Here is a 22226-nt window from a genome sequence, read left to right as displayed (position 1 = left end):
AACTGTATCCATGTACACCACACCACCTTAAATTCCTGATTCTCTAGTTTAAAAAAATGTCCTGTGGTGATAGGGTCTATGGGTACTGTACAAACCCCAGGTCCAAATTCTGGAACCATATACCTTGGATACTGAGAGGCAATTTTGAGTTTTAAGCTTAGCTTAAAATTTACATTACATTCTGGGCAAGAAGTGGTGGCATCTACGCAAACCACTGTACCCTGGATTTTCAGAGGGGTTGAGTTTTCAGAAGTGTGTTGTGTTGTCAGATTTTCTTAGGGGTCTGCCAACCCAGGGTCCAAGTATCGCAGCTACCCATACCTCATAGTGAATTAAATTCCGTGGGAAAACCTTGATGTTTCCACATTGTTTTATGGCCTTTCCTGTCACAGATGAATAGCCCACCCACACGTATAGTATACTGTTGTGCTAGTCACACAAGCTACAGCAGAGCTGGGGTCCCTAGTTTTCTGAGGGTTATTATGTTTCTCTGGGTGACAGCCAGCTCTGGGCCCCAAATACCGCAGATCTAAAAATTCCAGAAAGATTGAAATCAAGAAAGCATCTTGATAACTCCTTATTGCTTTTTGGGGCTTTTCTTTTCATGGGTGTTTCCTCAGTGGGGCCTGATTTTATCGGAAGTGTGGAAACAATGAATAGTAGAACATTTGTTCTTATCCACTGAATATATCTCCAATTTTTGCTTCCCTATGTAAATCAGTCTGCAATGAAGAACATATTTTGTGCAACACCTTCTGGATCATGTGATATTATTCAATGTTGCACAAATAACCACTATTCTTAAGCTCATATTCTTATGCACATTTAAAATATGCATAGCTTTGGTTTAAACCCATTTTTAATTAATTAGATTTCACCATATGAATTGAAGCATGGTCAGCTGGCTATGGAAAAGTCATTAAAAGCTTTTGCTTTGTTGGTGGTGCCAGGTATCGGAGTCTGACCGATGTAACGATATTTGACTATTGTAGATTGGCCTTCGGTACAAATAAAAATTGCAGATGAAAATATTGTCACCTATTTCTATTTTCCTACTTAATTTAGGTCGTTTTTTTATTTCATTAAAGTATTTCTTTGGGGCAGTTTTTACAATTTAGACAAAGGGCCCCTTGATTAATTTATAATTTTGTGTAGGTCTCAGAAATATGTATAGATTTTTAGGTTCACCAGTGGATTTCTCAACTCTTTCCCTCACAAATGCAAACAGGAAAAAAACACATAAATTGGAATTATTCAATACAGCTTAAATTGAAATAACTGACAACAAAAACATTTTTTTTTCTTTTTAACAACTTTATTTCCGGAAGCTGAGAAGAGGACTATCTGAGGACAGCAAAAAACCCTTTTTATGTTATGGTTATAAAAAAAAGTAAACTTCTTCCTTTTACAGCACTTTCCCAAATTTTTTTGCAAACCCTCACCTCTGCAAATTTTGCTGGTATGCTCCGTTCCCTATAGGGGAATTCACGACCCTGGGTACTTTAAAGTCCCCAACATGTGAGGGAATAAAAGGACAGCTTGGCCTGGATATCTTTAGTGGCAGAATGGAGATGAAGGCTTAAGCAAGACCTGCACCAAATCTTAAAAAAAGACTTGGCAGCCTGAGGCAAAAAAAGTTAGCAGTGAAGTTTCAACTTTACCTATTTTTATTACTATTTTAAAATACTTGGGATTCTCTAGAATCCATTAAATATAGCGATGCTGGAGAACTATTCTTCTAGGTAAGTAGCTTGTTTCTTACGCTCAAACATTCTTTTGTGAAGCATTCTAATATCCCTTCAGATCGTGTCCTTGCTATAGAAAAAAACAAATCTATAAAAATATATACAAAATACTACTTTTAACTCTCAAATTTACTTATATTTTATTAAGTTCCAAATTTTCTTTGATCTTGTACATATGACTAAACATTAAGTACATTGCTAAGTAATGCACGTCAAAAGGCATGTTGACTGATCACAAGTTTCATTTCATCTTGCAATTTTAATTGTCTGGTTAAAAATTTTGTATCCGGACTGTTAATATTTGGGAATTCAAAATGTATAAATTATGGATGTGTTTAACCCGACATGTTTTAAAATTTCAAAGAATTTGTCTAAAAAGGTAGTGTTTGAATCTTGAAGTTTAGTATCGCTGCATTCATCCATCTGTTATTCTTCCCAATGTTCCTTCTGTGTATTCATCCTCCTCTCCATTAGCCATTCTATCTCTCTACCATTGTATCCATCAACTCATCCATCAACCATTCTTCCTCCTTTCCATTTTATTCTACATTGATCCTCCATCCCCCCCTCAATCCATCTTTTCTCTTCATTCATCCTTGTCTCTATCCGTCAAGCCTATCTATCTTATCTTCCTTCCTCTTTTTATTCCATTTGTTCTTCCATCCTACAGCTCCATTACATAACCTCTTATAGCGGTATTTAGGAACATCTCTTTGGGGATTAGCATTTCCAATCAAAGTTTTAAAGAAGCATAAACAACAATTGAAATGTTTTTGTTACTCAGACTGCCCAGTATTATCCATATCCTTTTAAGTTTTCCAAAGTGAGGGTTTCATGATGTCCCTGTATCCAGACCCTGTGAGTGGGGCAGTAAGGAAAGCAACGCGTTTGTTGGGGGCTATATTTGTATTCTGAAGTGGAGTGTAAAACTAATTCTGTATATTTTTTCCATAGCTATTGCTGCAGTTTTGGAAGAAGCATTGAACCATACTGCTAATGTTACACTTCAGGCAATTACTGCCCAGGATACAGCAGTGCATGCGGTCAATGCTCATGCTCGGAAATTGAAAGAGGCCATGGACGACTCAGAGGTAAACTACAAACTAGTAATGGCTAAGCAACTCGGTCTGGCTCTTTGTTAGGTAAAATGTTTGCTAATAGTTGGACAACTTGGTGTATGTCGTGTTCCACTGTCCTGGGTAGACAGTGCCAGACTATAGCAAAATCTTAGGCTGTAACAATATAGAAGCTGGCCATCGGGCTCCTTTGTCCAGCATGCTGAATTATCAGTGCTAAGCTGTACTCTCAAAGAAGAGTATCATAAAAATGAGTTGGACAGTGAATTTTGAGTTGTAAGTGGTTATCTTAAATGGCACATAACTAATGCCTAATTGATACTTTTGAGGAAAGGCCAGAATTTTTGTTGTAGCTGTAAAATAATCTACATACATGCCGGTCTTTTTGTTAACAAAAAAATATCCATGAAACAGCATGTTATTATGCCAGTAAAGTAAAACAAATGAACATGCAAGGGTATCTATTTATTTTAAGTCCTTATATTACCACACTTTAATGATGTATTTCTGTAGATGCTAAACCAGCTGTAAGAACCAGAGCTCACAGGCATCACTTTAAGGACCTCTCATTGTTAATCCACAATATTGTGTGTAAGCTCGGTAAGTTTGCGATCCCAGCCTATAAGGCGGAGCGACGCTCTCCCACCCAGCAGTGTCACCCAGGTACAGTTAGGGAGAACCGTCCAGGCCCAACATTGCCAATCAATCAATCAGGGGTTTGTTAAGCTCAGCTACTCACCTGGAAGGGTCTCAAGGCCCTGGGGGAAGGGGGGGCGCAGCTCCTTGGCACTCACAAAGTGACGTCACAGGTTGCCAGCTACACATGCTGATTCCACACGCATGGGACCATTCCTCCTACCACATACAACTCAGATGAACTGAGAGCTTTTAATTACAACCTTTCATGTAATGGCGCCAACTGGAATGTCTTAGACTCCACCTCACAAACCTGTCCTAATTGCTTCTTTAAATTTAGTCCCCCTAATCCCTCCTTCCCCCAGCCTAACACAGCGGATGACCCACCTATTCAGGCTGCCCTTATCAATGCACGTTCCCTATCAAAACACTCAGAGGAAGTATATGAATCCATCATTGATAAGAACCTTAACATCCTATTCATCACGGAGACGTGGTTGAATGAGAGCTGCGCCCCAGTAGTTGAGCTGGCTGTTCCTAGAGGGTTTAAGATCACCAGACAGGACCGCAATAAAGGCAGGGGAGGAGGCTTGGCCGTGATCTACAAGGAAAAATGGACTCTGAGGATAGAATGCACAGGAAGGATTGAGGATGGAGAAGCTATGGAATTCTCCCTAGCATTATCCCCTCAATTCACTCTGGGGGGAATATTGCTCTATCGCCCTCCGGGTCCTCTAGGCAATTTTATCAAATCCCTGGAGGAGATTGCCATCCAACGTGCCCTCAGATTCCCACGCTTCCTAATGCTTGGAGATTTTAATCTACATATGGACACTAGCTTTGCCCGCGGAGTAAAAGAGCTGAAAGAAATCTGTAGCTTGGCTCAGATGGCTCATCAGGTGCAATCTGCCACTCATGAAGGGGGGCATTGTTTAGACTTGGTATACTCCAACTTTAACATTTTTACTGATCCACCATACCCCATTTCATGGTCAGACCACTTTCCGGTTCACTTCTCCTGGTTCATTAACAACACCCGTGTGTTACCCACACCCAAGACTGGGGAACCACCTAGAAGAATTAATATTCCGGATCTAGTGGAGGCCCTCACCCACTCCACCCCAATGAAAGCTCAAAACTTGGACGAAGCGGTAGATAACTTCTCATCCTGGTTAGACTCCTCCATTAGGTCATTACCTAAAAGCAAAGGTAAAAACAACCACAGGATCACCCCCACTTCCCCCTGGTATACTGAACAACTGAAAATTTTGAAAACCGGATGTAAGGCACTAGAGCGAGTATGGAGAAAGAACTATTGTCCTACTGCTAAAAACGGAACTTCGTGCAGCCCAAAAAAGTTACTACGCTGCGATTAAAACAGCTAAAGGGGAATTCTACGCGTCTAGAATTCAAAAAGCCAAAAACAACAGTCGAGAAATTTTCTCCATAGTTAAAAGCTTTACTGCCCCGGTAGCAGAGAAGACGGCAATTCCGCCCTCCACAGACTGGTGCGAGCAACTATCCACCTTTTTCATCGAGAAAATTCAAAAAATTCAAGACAGTCTGAATAACCCTGACCAGCCACTGGCCCCGCAATTGGATTTAGCCTTAAATTGCCAACCTCTTCCTCCTTCACTTCCCCTAGTAGCAAGGGTTAAAGCAGAAATGACCAAATTCACTCTGGTTGAAAATATAGATCTTATGGCCATATTAAAATCTCTGAAGTCAGGGTCACCTACAGATCCTTGCCCTGCAAGGGTCCTGAATGGAGTAGCTGAAGTAATTACCCCTATAGTCACTGCCCTGGTTAATGAATCCCTTACTTCAGGAATTTTGCCCTCCAAGTGGAAGCAAGCCAAACTTCTCCCTCTGATAAAAAAACCCTCAGCAGATCCATCTATCACCTCCAACTACAGGCCCATATCACTCCTGCCAGCCCTTGCCAAAGTTTGCGAGAAGGTGGCATTCCGGCAACTTGAGATTCGTGGAATCCTCTGAAGCCCTTCATCCGGCCCAATCAGGCTTCCGCACCTCTTTCAGTACTGAAACTGCATTGGTGGAAATGGCAGAGGCCATTAGGGAATGCCTTGACGGCGGCGGCAGAGCGGCCCTTATTCTTTTGGACCTCTCTGCCGCGTTCGACACGGTGCCCCACCTCCAGCTTCTATCTAGGCTGGAGGACATTGGCATCTCGGGCACTGCTTTAGAATGGATCAGGTCTTTCCTATCTGACCGGACCCAACAGATTTGGTTACCCCCATATCACTCCTCCAATCGAAGGGTACTGGAGTACCCCAAGGGTCGACCTTAAGTCCCCTTTCATTTAATATTCATTTAACTCCTCTGATCCGGCTAGCAGAGAACTGGGGTGCTAAGATAATGGCCTACGTCGACGACACCCAGCTTCTCTTCACCTGGAAAAAGGAGAACTTGTGCACCTCTGGAGTTCGCCAATGCCTATCCTCTGTATTTGCCTGGCTAGCTAGATCATGCCTCAAATGCAACGAGGAAAAAACTGAAATTCTGCTCTACGGCCAATTCCCCATTGACTTTAAGGAGTCTATTTGGCCCAGTGATTCAACGTGCCCAACGGGAGAGAGTGGGATAGCCAAGAACCTGGGTATCTGGTTTGGAGCCGACTTATGTTTCCGCGACCAGATCTCGCGCTTGGCAGGGACGTGTTTTGGAACCCTGACCACTCTGCGCAAATTATTTCCCCTACTTCCACAAACGGCCAAAGAGACGGTTGCCAGAGCTCTGGTGCTCTCCCGTCTGGACTACTCAAACGCCCTTTATATAGGGGCTCCTGACTATCTGATCAGAAAGCTACAGGTAGTCCAGAATGCTACGGTGAGACTCATTTTTAACATCCCAAGGAGACTCGGCGTTCGCAAACAGTTGAAGTAGCTTCACTGGCTTCCCGTGGCCCAAAGAGTGCGCTTTAAAACTTTGGTCATCGTCTTTAACACCTTGGCTGCTAGCGATATTTTCCTAAAGTGCTGCATTCCCAGATTTTCCATTGTTCATGACGAGCTCAGCTCGTCATCAGCACAGCTCAACTGTGCCTCAATACGAGCTGAGCTCGTCATGAGCATGGAAGGGGTTAAAGCCCTCAATGGACCAGGCCCTTCGTATCTAGCCAAAAGATTCACTCTCTACCTCCCGACCCGTCAGTTGCGATCCACCTCCAGAAAGCAGGTGGTCGTCCCCAGATTTAGAAGATTTCGCCTGGGCGGACAATCTCTGACGGTAAAGGGAGCTCAAATGTGGAACGCCCTGCCAGACGCTCTTAGACACGCTCCCAATCTAACCAATTTTAAAAAACTGCTTAAAACTCACCTCTTTCAAGTTCATGAATAGCGGACTCCTTTTTTCATTCTGATCCAGTTTCATTCCCGCGCCAGGACAGTCTTGACTATCGGAGCGCGTTATAAATCCTCATATATCATATCATATATCACATGCTAGGTCGGATCATCCCACACTCCTTTAAGCCAGTTGTTGATTGTGAACAGCTGTGAGACCAGGTACCAGACGAGATCAGGTGTTCCCATCCCCCATCAAAGGGGGACTGACGGCTATTGACAAAGGCTACTCGATGGTGGCCTATTGCCAAAAGAAATGTGGTTACTCCAGTATTGGAGCTTTCATAGTCACATGCTTGAATCATTCCCCTTTGTCATGATGGGAGTCCCCGGTACATTAAATAGCAGTAGTAGTAGTAGTGATAAAGGAAGACTGATGGGAATAGACTAGAATAGGCCAGAATAGGCCTAGGCCTCAGTTGTTTATTAACCTATCATGGTCCTTATTAAAAAAGAGGCCAACGTTTTCCCTTAGCCAATCAGCATCAATCACCCTCTAGAACACCCCTGAGAGAAGCTCAGAACCTCAGATTTTCTACTGCACGTTGTGATAGGAGTCTACTTTGAGCTGTGCTCAGTTTTCTCCAATCTTTAAGATTTTCTGGACTTCAAATCATTGTTATATTCTCTCACAACAGATATATTTCTGTCATTTATATCTGTGGTTTGCCACAAATCTGACTGAATCATGTCAGGAAAGGCTAAGAAGGCTCACTTCAGAGAGTGTGCCACTTGTCTGAAAAAGAGACTGTATGTGGAAGACCCTCACAAAGTGTGAATTTATTGCTTATACCCTTCTCATTAGGCGTCTGACTGCAATATATGTCGCACCTTCTCGAATAAGACTCTCGGAGACTGTGAGGGAGGGCTTCTTACTTGGCTCCAAAAAATGAAGAACAGGTCTGATCCTGTGTCAGACTCGGAGTGAGCATTCTACCTCATCAAAGATTTCCCTCCAAAAGAGAAAGGGATTCTCCGCACTCTCTCAAGGAGCCCCACTCAAAATGTGCCAAAACACCCTGTCCGGATTTCTCCTCCGGGCACAGTAAAGGGTCTCTCAAGAATGCTCAGCCTTATAAATCTGTATCAGAGCCAAAAACCCCACATCCAGACCTTAAATTAACTTTTAAAAAGCCTTCTTCAGAACCATCTACAAGTTCTCTGCCACTCATGAGGGATTTGCCGTCAACAACAAGCGGATGAACCTCAGGGACGTCGACATCATTCTCTACAGCCTTGTCAGCGTCAACGAGATCTGTCGTTGTCTATCCAGTCACCGATTTCATCAACTATCCCTCTGGCATCGTCAACGACAATCTCCTCTCTGTCACTAAAGTTAAAACCGCTGACTGGGAAGTTGCTGCTGACGAGATCACAGTCGTCATCGTTGACTAAGACAGTACTGCCACAAATGAAGACCCCGTCGTCGACGAAGTCACCGTTGTCAACGATGTCGTCCACGAGGTCACAGTTACTGATGACTGACCCAGCGCCGACTGACTCTTCGTCGACGACGAGGAAGAAAATGCCGTAGGAGGACGTCCTATTGCTGAGCCCATCGCGATCACCGTTGACGCAGCTGTTTGCAGCGACTATCTCGTCGACGAAGGTTCCTATATCAGGACCAATAAATCACCATTGCCAAGATCTATCGCCTCACCGAGGGAGACTTATATTACCCCCGAGGCATACATAAGCAAGTAAAATTACCTCTTTTACCCACTCATCTTCTGGAAGAAGAAGATTCATAGGAGGACGGCCCTTTGGACCTGCATATAGGCCATCAGAACTGCATGTATCGGCCAGATGACAATGAGGGCCAAGAACAAGACGGATATGGTCAAGTTTACCCAAGCCGACTGTACTATCATCAAGAGATGGTGACAGTGCCCTCAGCTTTAATTTTGGATCCTTCAGTCAATGCTGGAAGATTACCACCACAGTTTTCTACCTGCAGTTCCAGTTGCAGTCTCTCCGCCTATAGTGGGGTCAACAGTGTAAAGATCCACTCCTACCAGAGTGTCACTCCCAAACACTCCGCAGTCTGTGCCTCTCCAGGAAACTGTTTCTTCGGATGAAGAACGTGAAGGAGAACTTTGCGACACAGGGGCAGAATGGGATAATTATTCGATCTCTCTGCCTCCTTCAGCTACACCTCCTCTGGTAGACTCTCCCCCAGAGGATATAGGAAGATTTCATTATCTTTTAGAGCGAGCAGCAAAAAGATTTGCCTTACCTCTCCCTTCAAAGCAATCCGACTGTTTCCTTTACGATTTTGAAGAACCATATCGCAAATCTGTTGGAGCAATACCGATTATCGATTACATCTGGGAAGAGGGGATCTGGATTATGGAGACTCAAGCATCCATACCTGCTGTGCTTCCACGCCTCGACAAACAATATAAAGCTAAAGACAATGCACCAGCATGCCTAATGGACATCCGAAACCAGACTCTGTTATTAAGCAGGTAGCTCAACGCTGCTTAAAGAACCCGGTAACACCACTTTTGGCTTCTCCTGATAAAGACGGCAGGCGCCTAGATTAAATTGGGAAAAGGTTTTCATCAATGTTAGCATTGTCAGTGAGAGCAGCAAACTCTGACGATTTTAGGGCGCTACGATCGCCAGATGTGGTCTGACATTGCTTCCTACATAGATCAACTCCCAGAGGATGCTAAAGAAGAGGCTAAAAAGATACTGCATGTAGGAGAGAGGGCATCCAATGAAATAATAGTTTCTGCCATGGATGTTGCCATCACTGGTTTCAGGCAGCTGGCAGGAGCTCCGGTTCTCAGAAGGCAGGGCTGGCTTAAAGCCAGCCCTGCCTGCTGAGAACTTCTCGTAGTCTTATCTCATCAAAAAATTTCAACCGCACTAGAAACATTTTCAACCACCTTCTCCAATGGCAAACCACTACAATGGACAAGTGGGTTCTACCTCTAATAACATTTGGATACACACTGGAATTTATCCAAAGACCACCTACAACCCCGCCTCAACCTTTTCACCCTAAACGCATCACAGCTCTTCAATAAAATAATGCTCTCCAAAGGGGCAATAGAAAAGGTCCCATGCTGTCAGAGGGGCAAAGGTTTCTACTCCTGTTTCTTCTTAATCAGAAAGAAGTTAAGGCACTGGCTATCAATTCTTCTCCTCAAAAGCCTGTCTTTACCTGAAGAAGCAATCCTTTCGGGATGATTTCTTTGCAGGAGGTTCTGTGTCTTCTAAACCAATCGGATTACATGACCTCATTGGACCTCCAGGATGCGTAATTCCACATCCCTATTCATCCAAAGCACAGGAAATATCTGAGGGTTTTGGTTGCAGGACGCCATTTTCAGGTTAAGGTGCTCCCGTTTGGCACCAAGTCAGCGCCCAGGATTTTCACAAAATGCCTTGCGCCAGTCGCAGCATTCCTCAGTCAAAACCAGCATCAGGTTTTCCCTTATTTGAACGACTGGCTGATAAAAGCATCTTCTGAGTCACGAGCATCAACAAAAACCTGCACAGATCTTTTTCATCGACTAGGTCTCACCCTCAATCTGGAAAAGTCCAAGCAGACCCCATCGTAAGAAATTGTATTTCTAGGAGCAAAGCTAGAAACGGGGAGCTTAACAGCATATCCTGCGGAGGAGCAACAACTTCTTAGGCTAGTGGCATCCATAAAAAGAAAAAAAGTTTCTTTCAGTCCAACTGTACAAGTCACTCTTGGGAATTATGCATATCTATAATCCCATTTTGTCGCCTCAAAATGTGACCTATTCAAGAGTAGCTGGACAAACAGTGGGCACAGTCCAAAGGCTCCTTCGACGACATGGTCCAGGTAACCCCACGAATGCTAAAGGCCTTGGAGTGGTGGTTAGACAAAAATCATCTGTTGGGAGGGCCAGCGCTCAAGCACACGCCGACCTCCTTTGTAATCACCACGGATGCATCCCTGGAGGGCTGTGGAGCTTACCTCCAAGAACTGCAAGTGAGCAGCAAGTGGCATTGGACTCCAAGTCAATCGCACATAAATGTCCTGGAATTGAAAGCAGTCCATTTAGCCCTTAAAGCTTTTCTTCCCAGAATACAGTGTTCATCAGTGCTTGTCCGAATGAACAATACTACAATGATGCATTACATAAACAGGGCGGCACACAATCTCATCTACTATCAAGTACGGCGCAGAAGCTATGGGAATGGGCTGTAACTCACAAAATCTGCATCCGAGCGGAGCATGTTCCAGGAATACAAAACACGATTGCGGATTCACTCTGCAGGCTCACAACATTGTGCCACAAGTGGGAACTACTTCAGCAGACTCTGCACTACATCTTCAGCCGCTGGGACCCCCCCAGAGTTTGCTCTATTTGCAACTCTCCGGAACTGCAAATGCCAGTACTAATCAAGCTGGCATCCCCAACAGGGGTCATTGGGGAATGCGTTTTTGATTGCATGGTCCGGCATCTTTGCCTACGCCTATCCCCCACTCTACTCCCAAGAGTCATCAGGAAGATAAAGAATGAGCCCTGCAAGCTGATTCTCATTGCTCCAGCATGTCCTCGGCAACCCTGGTACACGGAACTGCTTCTCCTCTTCCAGGTCCCGCACATGCAGGCTTCAACCTACTCACGATGTACCAGGATCCCCGACACCTTCACTTATCGACATGGCTCCTGACTTCAATGAGTTCCAGTATTTAGATATTCCGGACGACTGTCGAGCTATCTTGGCCTGAGCAAGGGCGGATAGTACCAACAAAACTTATCGCTTCAAGTGGAAGCGTTTCTGTACCTGGTGTTGTCACGCAGAAATACATCTGTTTTCCTCATCTCCAGAACAACTCTTGCCATACTTCCTACAATTGGTGCAATCAGGTTTGTCACACAGTTCTATAAAAGTCCATCTAGCAGCCATTTCTCGTTACAGAAGGACCCTTTCCTCTCCACTGTTGTTGTCCTCCAGGATAATCAAAGAATTCCTCAAAGGTTTGTTCCGTGCCAACCCTCCGGTAAGACCTCCACCTCAGACATGGAGGTTAAATACGGTTCTTTCACAAATGATGAAGCCTCCTTTCGAACCGATTCACAGGGCAGAGATGAACTTACTATCTTGGAAGGTAGCGTTGCTTCTTGCATTAACGTCCGCCAGGAGAGTAAGTGAAATGCAAGCTTTTGTCATAGAAGAACCATTTTTATAATTCAAGGTGGATGGTCTTCTCCTCTGCACAAATCCAACATTTATACCAAAAGTTCTTTTGGACTTTCTTCCCAAACCCATCAACTGCTGCGGAAAGAACCCTCCATTCGCTAGACGTCCGGCGTTGCCTTAAGTTCTATCTATGAAAATCAAAACCCTTTCGCAAGTCTTCTCAATTATTTGTAGCATGCAGCGCTCCAAGGAAAGGTCTCAGCTTTCTAAGCTGACTATATCTAGATGGATCGCAAGTGCTATACTATTTTGCCATCGCTAAGCTGGCAGACAACTATCCTCAAGGGTCTAGGCCCACACAACGAGGGCTGTGTTTACGTCTAGAGCATTGTTTTCAGGAGTATCTCTTCCAGAGATTTGCCGTACAGCTACTTGGAAGAGTAGACCCATATTTACAAGACACTTCTGTCTGGATTCTACAGTCCTAAATGACGCAGCGGTGGCACAAGAGGTGTGTTGCAATCTGTTCCATTAAGGTGAGCCATCCTTGTATACTCTCCTACCTTTAAGGTCTGTAGCACATTCTATATTATAAAGTATTTGCACTGTTAAATGGGTGTAGGAATTTGTTTCCTAAGTATTATTTCTAGGAATGTGACTACCAGGTGGCCTGATATTTATCTATTTAAAGATTTGCTGTAGCAGTGTCTTGTTATGCTGTTCTCAGATATTATAAATGTGCTCATAACTGCTAGCTACTCTGATTCAGACATGTGAATCTATGAAAGCTCCAATACTGGAGTAAGAAATAAGTTACTTACCTGTAACTGTAGCTCTCCAGTATTGGAAGGTTTTATAGATTCACATGCAGCCCACCATCCTCCCAGTGGGGACAGCTCACCTACCTCTATTTCTCTAAATGAGAGTTGGCACTAGTGCTCGAAAATCTGAGGTTCCGAGCTTTTTTCAGGGGTGTTCTAGAGGGTGATTGATGCTGATTGGCTAAATGAAAAGTTTGATCTTTTTTAAAAAAAAAATGACTGATAGGTTAATAAACTCTGAGGCCTAGGCCTGTTCTAGTCTATTCCTAGCAGTCTTCCTTTATCACTAGTACTACTATTTAATGTACTGTGGACTCACATCATGACGGGGGATGATTCAAGCACGTGAATCTTCGAAAGCTTCCAATACTGGAGAACTGCAGTTACTGGTAAGTAACTTATTTCTTATCTTCGAGGTCCGGTCCTGAAACCAGCATCGGGATTGGGTGGGAAAAGTTTGAGAAAATAAATATAAAGTAAGAGAGGAAGAACCATCATTTTTAAGAGGGCCACTCTCACTAGGACATTCAAAGGCAAACAGCCCCATTTCAGGAGGTAACTGGTCATCTCGGTGACTGTAGGAGTCAAATTCAGGTTCCAAGCTAGCTCCAGGAAGTGGGACACGTAGACACCCAGATATTTAAAGGACAGACTGTGAATCTCAGCTCACCAGGATCTACAGTCTCATTCTGTGGATTTACCTTTGTTCACTTGAAGGCCTGACGCTTCCCCATAGAGTTTTAAGATCTCAATGCAGCATGGACCCAAGCTTTGTGGGTCAGCCAGAAACATCAAAATGTAATCTGCGTAGAGTGCAATACATTCTTCCTTGCCCCCATCCCATGACCTCCCACTGATGTGAGCATCACAGCAGATGTTGCGCCAAGGGCTCTATCACTAGGGCGAAGAGGATGGTGGAGAGGGGGGCAACCTTGACGGGTGTAGACAATGTTCTGTTCACTCAAACTTGGGCAGAAGGGTTAGCGTAGAGGAGACCCATTGGCACAGAGAAGTGCTGTCCCAAGGCCAGCCCACTGCAGCACCAGATCCAGAAAGGACCATTCGACTGCCTTATCAAAATCTACCCGCAGGAGGGCTTAGGGACCTCCTACGCTAGAGACCTGGGACAGGGCCATCTGGACCCGTCTGATACAATATTGAGTGTTTCTGCGTGGCATGAAGCCACATTGTTCGGGTGGACCAGGTGGGATAAATCATGGGTTAATGGGCTGGCCAGGATTTTGGCAAATACCTTAACGTCAACATTGATAAGGGAGATAGTCTGGTTTGGGGATCACGACGATCATCGCTGTGTCCAGTCCTGGGGGAACAACCCTGGGTCCACCACCTCGGTGTAGAGAGCCAGCAAGTGGTTGAGGAGGATGGATCGGAACAGATGAAGGTACTCAATCGGGAAGCTGTCTGTGCTGGGAGTTTACCCAGTTTCATAGCCGGGACCGCTTCTCTGATCTCTTCCACCATGTTTGGGTGGGCCTGGTCCGCTTCCAACGACAAGGGGATCAAGGGCAGGGAGATGTCCAGTGGCAGTGGTCGGACAGTCTCCAGAGAGACCTGTGTGCGTCTGCGTATAGTGTGCAGTAGTAAGCATCAAAAACCAGGCCACAGAGGAGGCCCACTAGTGAGAGTGGCCCACAGTGTTGCAAATGGAGGGTATGATTCTAGAGCCCACATCCTTGGTTGCCAGCCAATACAAACTTTTTCCAGATTTGTCCCCCTGTTCATACTTGGTGTGTTGACTTTCTCCAGCACTGCTTGGCCATCTCCTGTGAAATTTGGAGTAGGTGGGTTCTCGCAGCAAATTAACTGATGGACAAGGTCAGACGAGGGCTGTGGCTTCACCCTTTGGTACACGGTGTGAATTTGGTCTTAAAGGTAGTCATGTGTGACAACTTTTGTTTCTCCTCTTTGCCCTAGACATATCCTCTGATCACCCCTCGGAGAACAGACTTACTGACTGCACAGTGTATACTTGGGAGGGCATCGAGCCCTTCGTCTCAAAGTAGGAGCAGACCTCTGCTTCAACAAAGTCTGTGCAGTCTTGGAAGCGGGTTCTCTTTAATTGTACAAGTTATACTATTGTATAAAGAGTGCCTAAAGATATTTGATACAAGTTATCTAGTTCCAGCATTGGCAAGTTTATTCCCTATACTCAATATGATGCACATAAATTGATATCTGCTGCGCCATGCAGTTGCTGATACCATTTTGAGACTTTATTTTTAGTAGACCTATCTTTTCGATTCATTTCAAACTCCACTGTTTTTAAGGATTCATTTTTTGTGTCTTTAAACAATCATGTTAATTATGCGTGCTTGAACCTTGATAACTTTCTGTCTGTTATCTCTTCAAACTGACTCCAAGACTACAAAATGCCCTCGTCTATTGACTGTTCTAGGTCCCTATTCCCACAGCCTTCAAATGTGCACTGAACTGATCTTTCAAGAATTCTCGAGAGTCCCAAATTGGAGCTAAATTTCTCTAGTACTGTATCTTGGCGGGTCTCCCTACGACAGGCAGTTAGTGATGTTCCTTGGAATAATTTCAGCTATTTTTAGATAATTTTGAAGCTACAAATTTAGACCTAAAATGATCTCGAAATATTTCCTTTAGTCTTTCATGGAATAATACACACATTTTTGTGTTATCACAATGGCATTAGTGTTTAAAGTTTTTAAATGAAAAGGCCGGCAATATAATAAAAAATCAGGGAGAAACAACCTGCCCTTATTCAAATACTGCCTCTGCTTTTTTTTATGAATGCTTATGAACGTAAATGGCCTATTAAAACTACTATTTGAAATTTGAACTTTATTGTTTAGTTAATTAAAACCATAACAATTTCGTTAGCAGCGCACAACCAAATAAAAAGAGAACTTTTAAGATATTCGTTAAAACGACATAAAAAAATTTAGTATAGACGACAATAAAAACTAAAAGATTTTCCTCAAATTATTCAAAAAATAATTAAAACAAAAATGATGCGTGAGGAGTAACCATTAGCAATTTAAAAACTTCCAACGGTTTTAAGGTGATTCTCGAATCCCTGCAAGAACTTTACCAGCTTGCAGTGTATTAGAGGGGCGGTTGAGTCCAAACCTCCAATAATGGCAGATCTACATGTCCGTAACCTGTTAATCTGAAAGGTATGCTTTAGAAAGTATAACCGTTCCTTACTCAACATCTTGCAATGACAAATTATATGAATTAGATCTTCTTTGGGACTACCACACAGACGACAGATGACATCTTCATGCTATTAAAACTACTAACTTTCCCTTGATGTCTCAAAATGTACTTTTTGTCAAAATTAAGGGTACTGGTATTAAACAGAAAAGTTTAGCTAAAATGTAAATTTTTATAAGGTTTACATTACCATACATCTTGACAGCTGTATCGCTCAATTTCTTACTGATTTTATACGTTTTGTTCAAAATCTTTAATGCATTTCACTCTCTGTGTAATAGTACATGGACTAAGGACCTTAAATCACTAGTAGTAACTGAGGTTATAGTAGAGAACACATTATTCTAAAGAATATTTTGAATTTATTATTGAAACAACTTTGCATGCAGTGGCTGACAATTTATACAAGCCTTACTTAACAGAGATATTTACCAAATCTCAGGATAAAGATCAAAATGAGGGAAAACAGCCTTTACCTCATTATGCCTTTACCACGCATTCTTAGCATGCATATTTTTACAGCAAATATGCATTTACAACGCATGCCAATACCATGCATTTAAAGGTAAGTTGGGGAGGGGGTTGGGTGGTCTCCCCCAATAAATACATTGATTTTAAATCTAAAAAGAATGTGTGGTATTGGCATGTGTTGTAAATTCATATTCGTTGGGCGCACAAAAGTGTGCCAAAGGCATGCGAAGTAATTACCTCCATTGTACCGTCGTACAACCAAAATGAGAATATGAAGAACAGAATAAACTAGAAAGCTGTATTAAAAGCTATGAAATTAAACTACAGCAGCGTAATCTTAGTGAGGGAAAGAATTAAAAAGGATGCAAGTGATTCTTTGGTTAATTGTGGAAGAGAAAAGAATAAAGGAACGAGAGAACAGAAAGTTAAAGCATTCTGACTTGATAGAAGATCGGAAATATAAAGCAGACAGGAATAGAAATGATGTTAAGCAGTTTTTAAATAGGGACCCTGATCTGAACTTCAAGGATTTAAAGGATATAGAAACAGTATTTCTGTTTTCTTAATTAATTTTATAAAGATAGAGTACTTGAGTGGGTCAAAATAAGATTGTTTGGAGAGGCAGTTGCTGGTATTCCTAGAAGAACAAAATTCTCATTCCCAGAAGAAGAGATTAAAAAAGTTTTAGGAAAAATATAAAGAGACTAATCTGCTTGCAGGAATGGGAATCCTTGAGTTATATAAATACATTAAAAATATAATTGTTCAATTTTGGGTGACCCTGATCAACTGATTTTAAGTTGAGGGTGAACCAATTCCTAACGCGTTATTCTTGACGGAAACCTGGCTTAATGCCAGTTCAGGTCCGGACATTGCCACGGCTCTACCCCCAAACTACACTCTGGTCAGGAAAGATCGACTGAACCAAGGTGGAGGCGGCATTGGAATTATTTTTAAGAAAAATTTTAAATGTAAATGGGAAGACCTTAATATGGCCGACTGTGAAGCTGGTGTCTTTAAACTTTCCCTCACACCCCAAATTACATTTACTGGAATACTGATATATCGACCACCAGGTGCGGCAGGGGATGCTATCATCTTTGTAATTTGATACCAAGCCAAAAAATTACAAGGGTGCTAGATTGGGCTGTCCCATATCACCACTCCTATTAGACTTACATGTAGAACCTTTAGCCTACCAACTAAGATCAGACAAGGAGGCTATCCCATTTTTATGTTGGCACTTCATGAATAAAGTGTTGTGTGCTGATGACATAATGGTATATACCTCTGCTTTAGAGAACCCTCCCCAAATATGAGGCAGTAACCCACAATTTTGAAGCAGTTTCCTCAAGAGTCGCAGAAACTATAACCTGTCCTTTGGGAGAAAGGAAAACTGACTTTTGAGAAATTAATTTCTGAGGGGTTGGTGTTCTGCTTTCCCAATGCCACATTAGCCTTTTCTACACTCCCCAACCTCCACCACCATCTTACAGTCCCCCATCTCTACAGTCACTTTATTGCTATCACTCAGTCATTCTGATTCAGATCATGGCAACCTTTTTGACCCCCAGGGCTCTTATTTAGTGAATAATTCAAAATGCGAGATAATAGCCTAGAATGTGGATGTGAGAGACAACTGAATCTGTAATGAGATAAAATATTTAGGAGTAAGCATCATGCAAGATCTTGCCGTGGTTCCAGAGTGAAAATACTTTCCTGCCCCCATTCCTGAAGAGTCACAGACACCATAACAAGTCCTGTGTAAAACAAGCATTTGCAATGCAATAGGTCTTGCATTTATGCGAGTTTAAGCGAATGCCATTGCAAACGACAATAGCTTTTATTTTTTGTTTTATAAACCAAAACCAACATAAAAGGCATAGCCATTTACAATGCCAATAGCTCAAACACGCATAACAGCGAGACCTTTTGCATTGCAAATGCTTGTTAAAAATAGTTAATCAGGTGTGTACGCCACTTACCCTTTGAGAAAATCCACACACCCCGATGGGAACCAATCACAACATCAGCTGCGCGGAAGGCATTGCTGACGCTTGCCCTCGGGTACATGGACAGCGAGGACTGCTATAATAGTTGTGGCATCGACCATCAGCAGTATCAGTGGCAATTTTTGTTGTGCAATGGAGCATAGGTGGGGGAACCGCTGTGCAGTGGGCTGCACCTGCATACAGGCAGTACATTGAGTCCCCAAAGCAGTACAGGAAGCTGTTAACTATAATGTCAGATCTGTGATAGTTTTTAAAACATTACAAATTCCCCCCAAAAATTTAAAGCTGGTTTAAAGTGTTGTAATGTAGCTTCTCGATGCTGTTCTCAATGCTGTTGTCCTCACCCAGGCTGTGAAGTTTCCTAGGCCAATGCGTGAAAAGTTCATCCAGGTCAAATTTTAACTTGGCATTCTAGGACCTGAAACCTCGTTTTACCACGTAAAAAAACAAACCCTCCAACCCCCAGAATGCACATGAAGAACTTCGACAGGATGAGTAAGACATTTGAGAGCTCATGTCTCGAAACGCTGCTACAGTTAAAAAAGAACAAACACAAATACTAACCATTCTTGGCTCTTTATCTTACAACACATGCTAGACTCCTTGCGTATGTTTACAATTTTACAGGAGAAACCATTCCAAGGACGCATCTAATGTATAAAGATGTCACACGTGACACGGCCTCTGACAGATCGGGGCAGGCGAACGTTTCATTTTCTTGACATCTCAGTGCAGGGCACAGCGCGCTAATTCATATCATACTGCCAGAGCAAGCGCCTGACAGCAGCCCGTGTTTAGAGCCTGGAAGGGTCTTGCCACTCTCAAGATGGCAGTCGTAGTTACCTCCCTGGTGTGAATGACGTCACTAGAACGAGCTGCACGCTGCGGAGAATCTCCTCCTGTCACTGTTACTTAAGAGTTCAGGAGGCATCAGAAAGAACTGTGCCTACAGATGAGAAGACCCTGTGCCTCTTTGAAAGTGTTCTGGACTTTTCAGTCCTGAGAAATATGTAATGTACCAGTCAAAGCAGGAGAGGGTAACGGCCATAGTATCTGAATTTGGACCGGGAGCCAGGTTTGAGTCTCTGCGTCGACTCAAAACCCTGTGATTTTGGCCAAATTACTTAATCTCCCTGTGCTTACAAAAATGAATGTGTCCATATGTGATCAAACTGGTGCTAATGTAAAGTGCTACAATAACTTCGGCCCATATAAAACTTTTAAGAAAAACAAGCACCGTTTACTGACCAGCACCGCCTCACCCCCACAACCTCCATCTCCGAGGACTCCCAACGAAATAACGGCACAAACGCAAAAAAAAAAAACTAGGCGGAAACAGGATACTGAATCCCGCCCCTCCAGGACTCCCTGACCTGCTTCATGGTTGCCAAGGCGATATTTCAAGAAATATTGTCGTGATACCGTAAGGCAGGTCATGGAGTCCTCGAGAGGCGGTATCCAGAGCAGACAAATCTGCAAAACAGGAGCTTTTTCCAATGGCAGGCCTCCGTCTCGAGAGGCCTGCCAATGGAAAAAGGGGGCGTGGCTTCATGCCATATTGAAAACCCCTCCTGACAATTTCTCTTTGCCTGCAATAGCGCATGCAGGCTTCGACCTAAAAAGGAAAAGTGACTTTTGAGAAAGTAATTTCTGAGGGGTTGGTGTTCTGCTATCCCAGTGCCACATCCATACACTCCCCAACCTCCCCCAAAATCTTACAATTCCTCACCTCTGCAGTTCCTTTATGAGTCTCTATTGCTATGACTCGGTCATTCTGATTCAGATCATGGGAACCTTTTTGACACCCAAGGCCCTTACATTGATCTTGCATCATGTAGGGATGGGGACACTTTGTGAGTAGACTATAAAGTCGACCCACAAGATAACACTAATCTTGAGCCATGCCCTGTTACGGCTTCACCGCCTGATGATTCCACAGCCTGCCATGCTTTGACACAGAGGGCACCTGACCACCACAAGGTCAGTCCAAAGCGGACAATGCAAAAGAGCATGGCAAATGTGCCACGTAAAACTTTAAAGGACCCCATCAAGGTTCAGGTGGTAATCCATAAAAATGAAAAAGACTTGTTTATTGCGGTTTAAATAAACAGCTGGAACATGTTAGAACATCAGTAAAGGATGTACTTATTACCTGCAGCATGTTCAAAAAATTGACCTAGTATACAATTCTATTATATTACATCTAGCTGCTGAAGCGCCTACATGCAAAGTAGAGAACACTTTGTATTTTTCAGGATGCGTGTTGTTAAAGCCTTTATAGAGGGGCTTAAATTGGTTATTCCTCCTAAAATATCACCAGCCCCTTCAATTGAACCTTAATGTGGTGTTCACAAGGCCTGTGGGACCTAATGAAAGGTAATCCTTCAAGTTGCAATTACCTCTGAGGAGCGTTGGTGAACTGCAAATTGGCACAATAGAGGAACCTTTTATTCAGATCCATAAGGATAGAGTTTTTCTGAGAACAAATCCAAAGTTTAAAACCAATTTGATTCCCCTTTTTAAGTCAACAAGACAATAGAGTTGCCTATTTTCTTCCCACGCATGAAAAGGTGGCTGAAAGGGCTTTACACATTGAGAGAACTAAGGTACTACAGATAAAGATAGAGTGGCATCTATCCCAAAGGCAAAGCATTTGTGGGTTTTGCAAGACCTTTCCTAGAGATCCCTTTTTCAAGAGGGTTCTAGCCAGATGTACTGTAACATGCATCCAAACATGCCTTGCCAAGGCAAAACACTAGTTGTAGCTAGATTACGTTCCACAAGAAAAATGGGGGCAACTATGGCCTTCTTAAGGAATAGCTGAGATCTGTAAGATTGCTACATGATCAACCCTACACAGGTTCACTAAGGACTATTGTGAGGATATTCAAACCCCTTAGGAGGTTTTAGTAGGCACACTTATTACTCACTTGCTGAGAAAAAAACAATCTCAGGTGCTTTATTTATCCTTGTGCATTGTGGGCTGAAGGCAGAGTCACCAGATGTATCTTGAGTGAAGATGACGTCTCAGAAAAGCAATTTGCAATTGCAATTTGCAAACGACTGTACTTAACACAAGATGGCAGGAAGGAATCTACGGAATAAGTGAATATACAGCAACTGCAGCTACAAACATGGTTACTTTCCTTCATGGTCATGGTTTTTTCTTTAAATCACCTTCCCTTCTTCGTGGTGAAGCCACAAGAATAGAAGGGGACATATGGATGTAACATTGCATGACGGTCAGCTGGTTGTGAAAATGAACAGAGAGTTTGTTACCTTGCTGGCGGCTGGTGTGTTGGTGGGCCAGAGTGTTAAATTGACAGCAGATTTTCCTCTTTGCAAGGATACATGACAATGGAAGCATATCCCTGTTGCCTTTTCCTCTTTTAGAAGGGAGAAAATACAAAACAGTTCTAAGTGACAGTGGTGCTACTCCATGTTTGAGACCATTTTTTGGCTTCTAAATGCGATTTTGATACTTAACTTTTGCATTTGTAGTATGACAACCAATGCAAATCAAATGTTACCTTTAAACAGGCATGTTTTACTGGTTTTCCTATCAGAAACCTCTGCAGCCTTTTCCAAATGCAACACAGTATCTTTTGAGAGGAAGAGCATTTCCTTTCGATTTTGGGACAGATAACATTTTATTTTTTTACTGCAGAATGCCAGCGCTCTTTGAAAAATGCCCTGCCTGTGGCCTGATCATTGCAAGGTGTTCATTTTTGCATCCTATTTCAAAAGATTTCAAAAAGAACTA

General features: G+C 43.0%; 1 protein-coding gene across 2 annotated transcripts in view; it reads left to right on the top strand.

Moving 5' to 3' along the window:
- Positions 1-22226, top strand: part of IMMT (inner membrane mitochondrial protein) — a 512590-nt gene that overhangs the window by 182049 nt on the left and 308315 nt on the right. For both annotated transcript variants that reach the window (XM_086964254.1, XM_086964255.1), the window contains one exon: positions 2700-2836. In XM_086964254.1, coding sequence (XP_086820380.1) covers positions 2700-2836 — 137 coding nt within the window. The remainder of the gene's footprint in view (positions 1-2699; positions 2837-22226) is intronic.

This window comes from Lissotriton vulgaris, chromosome 3_2, assembly GCF_964263255.1.
Source record: "Lissotriton vulgaris chromosome 3_2, aLisVul1.2, whole genome shotgun sequence".
Taxonomy (NCBI): domain Eukaryota; kingdom Metazoa; phylum Chordata; class Amphibia; order Caudata; family Salamandridae; genus Lissotriton; species Lissotriton vulgaris.
The sequence above is the reverse complement of the archived record's forward strand: the minus strand, read 5'-3'. Positions and strand labels throughout refer to the sequence as shown.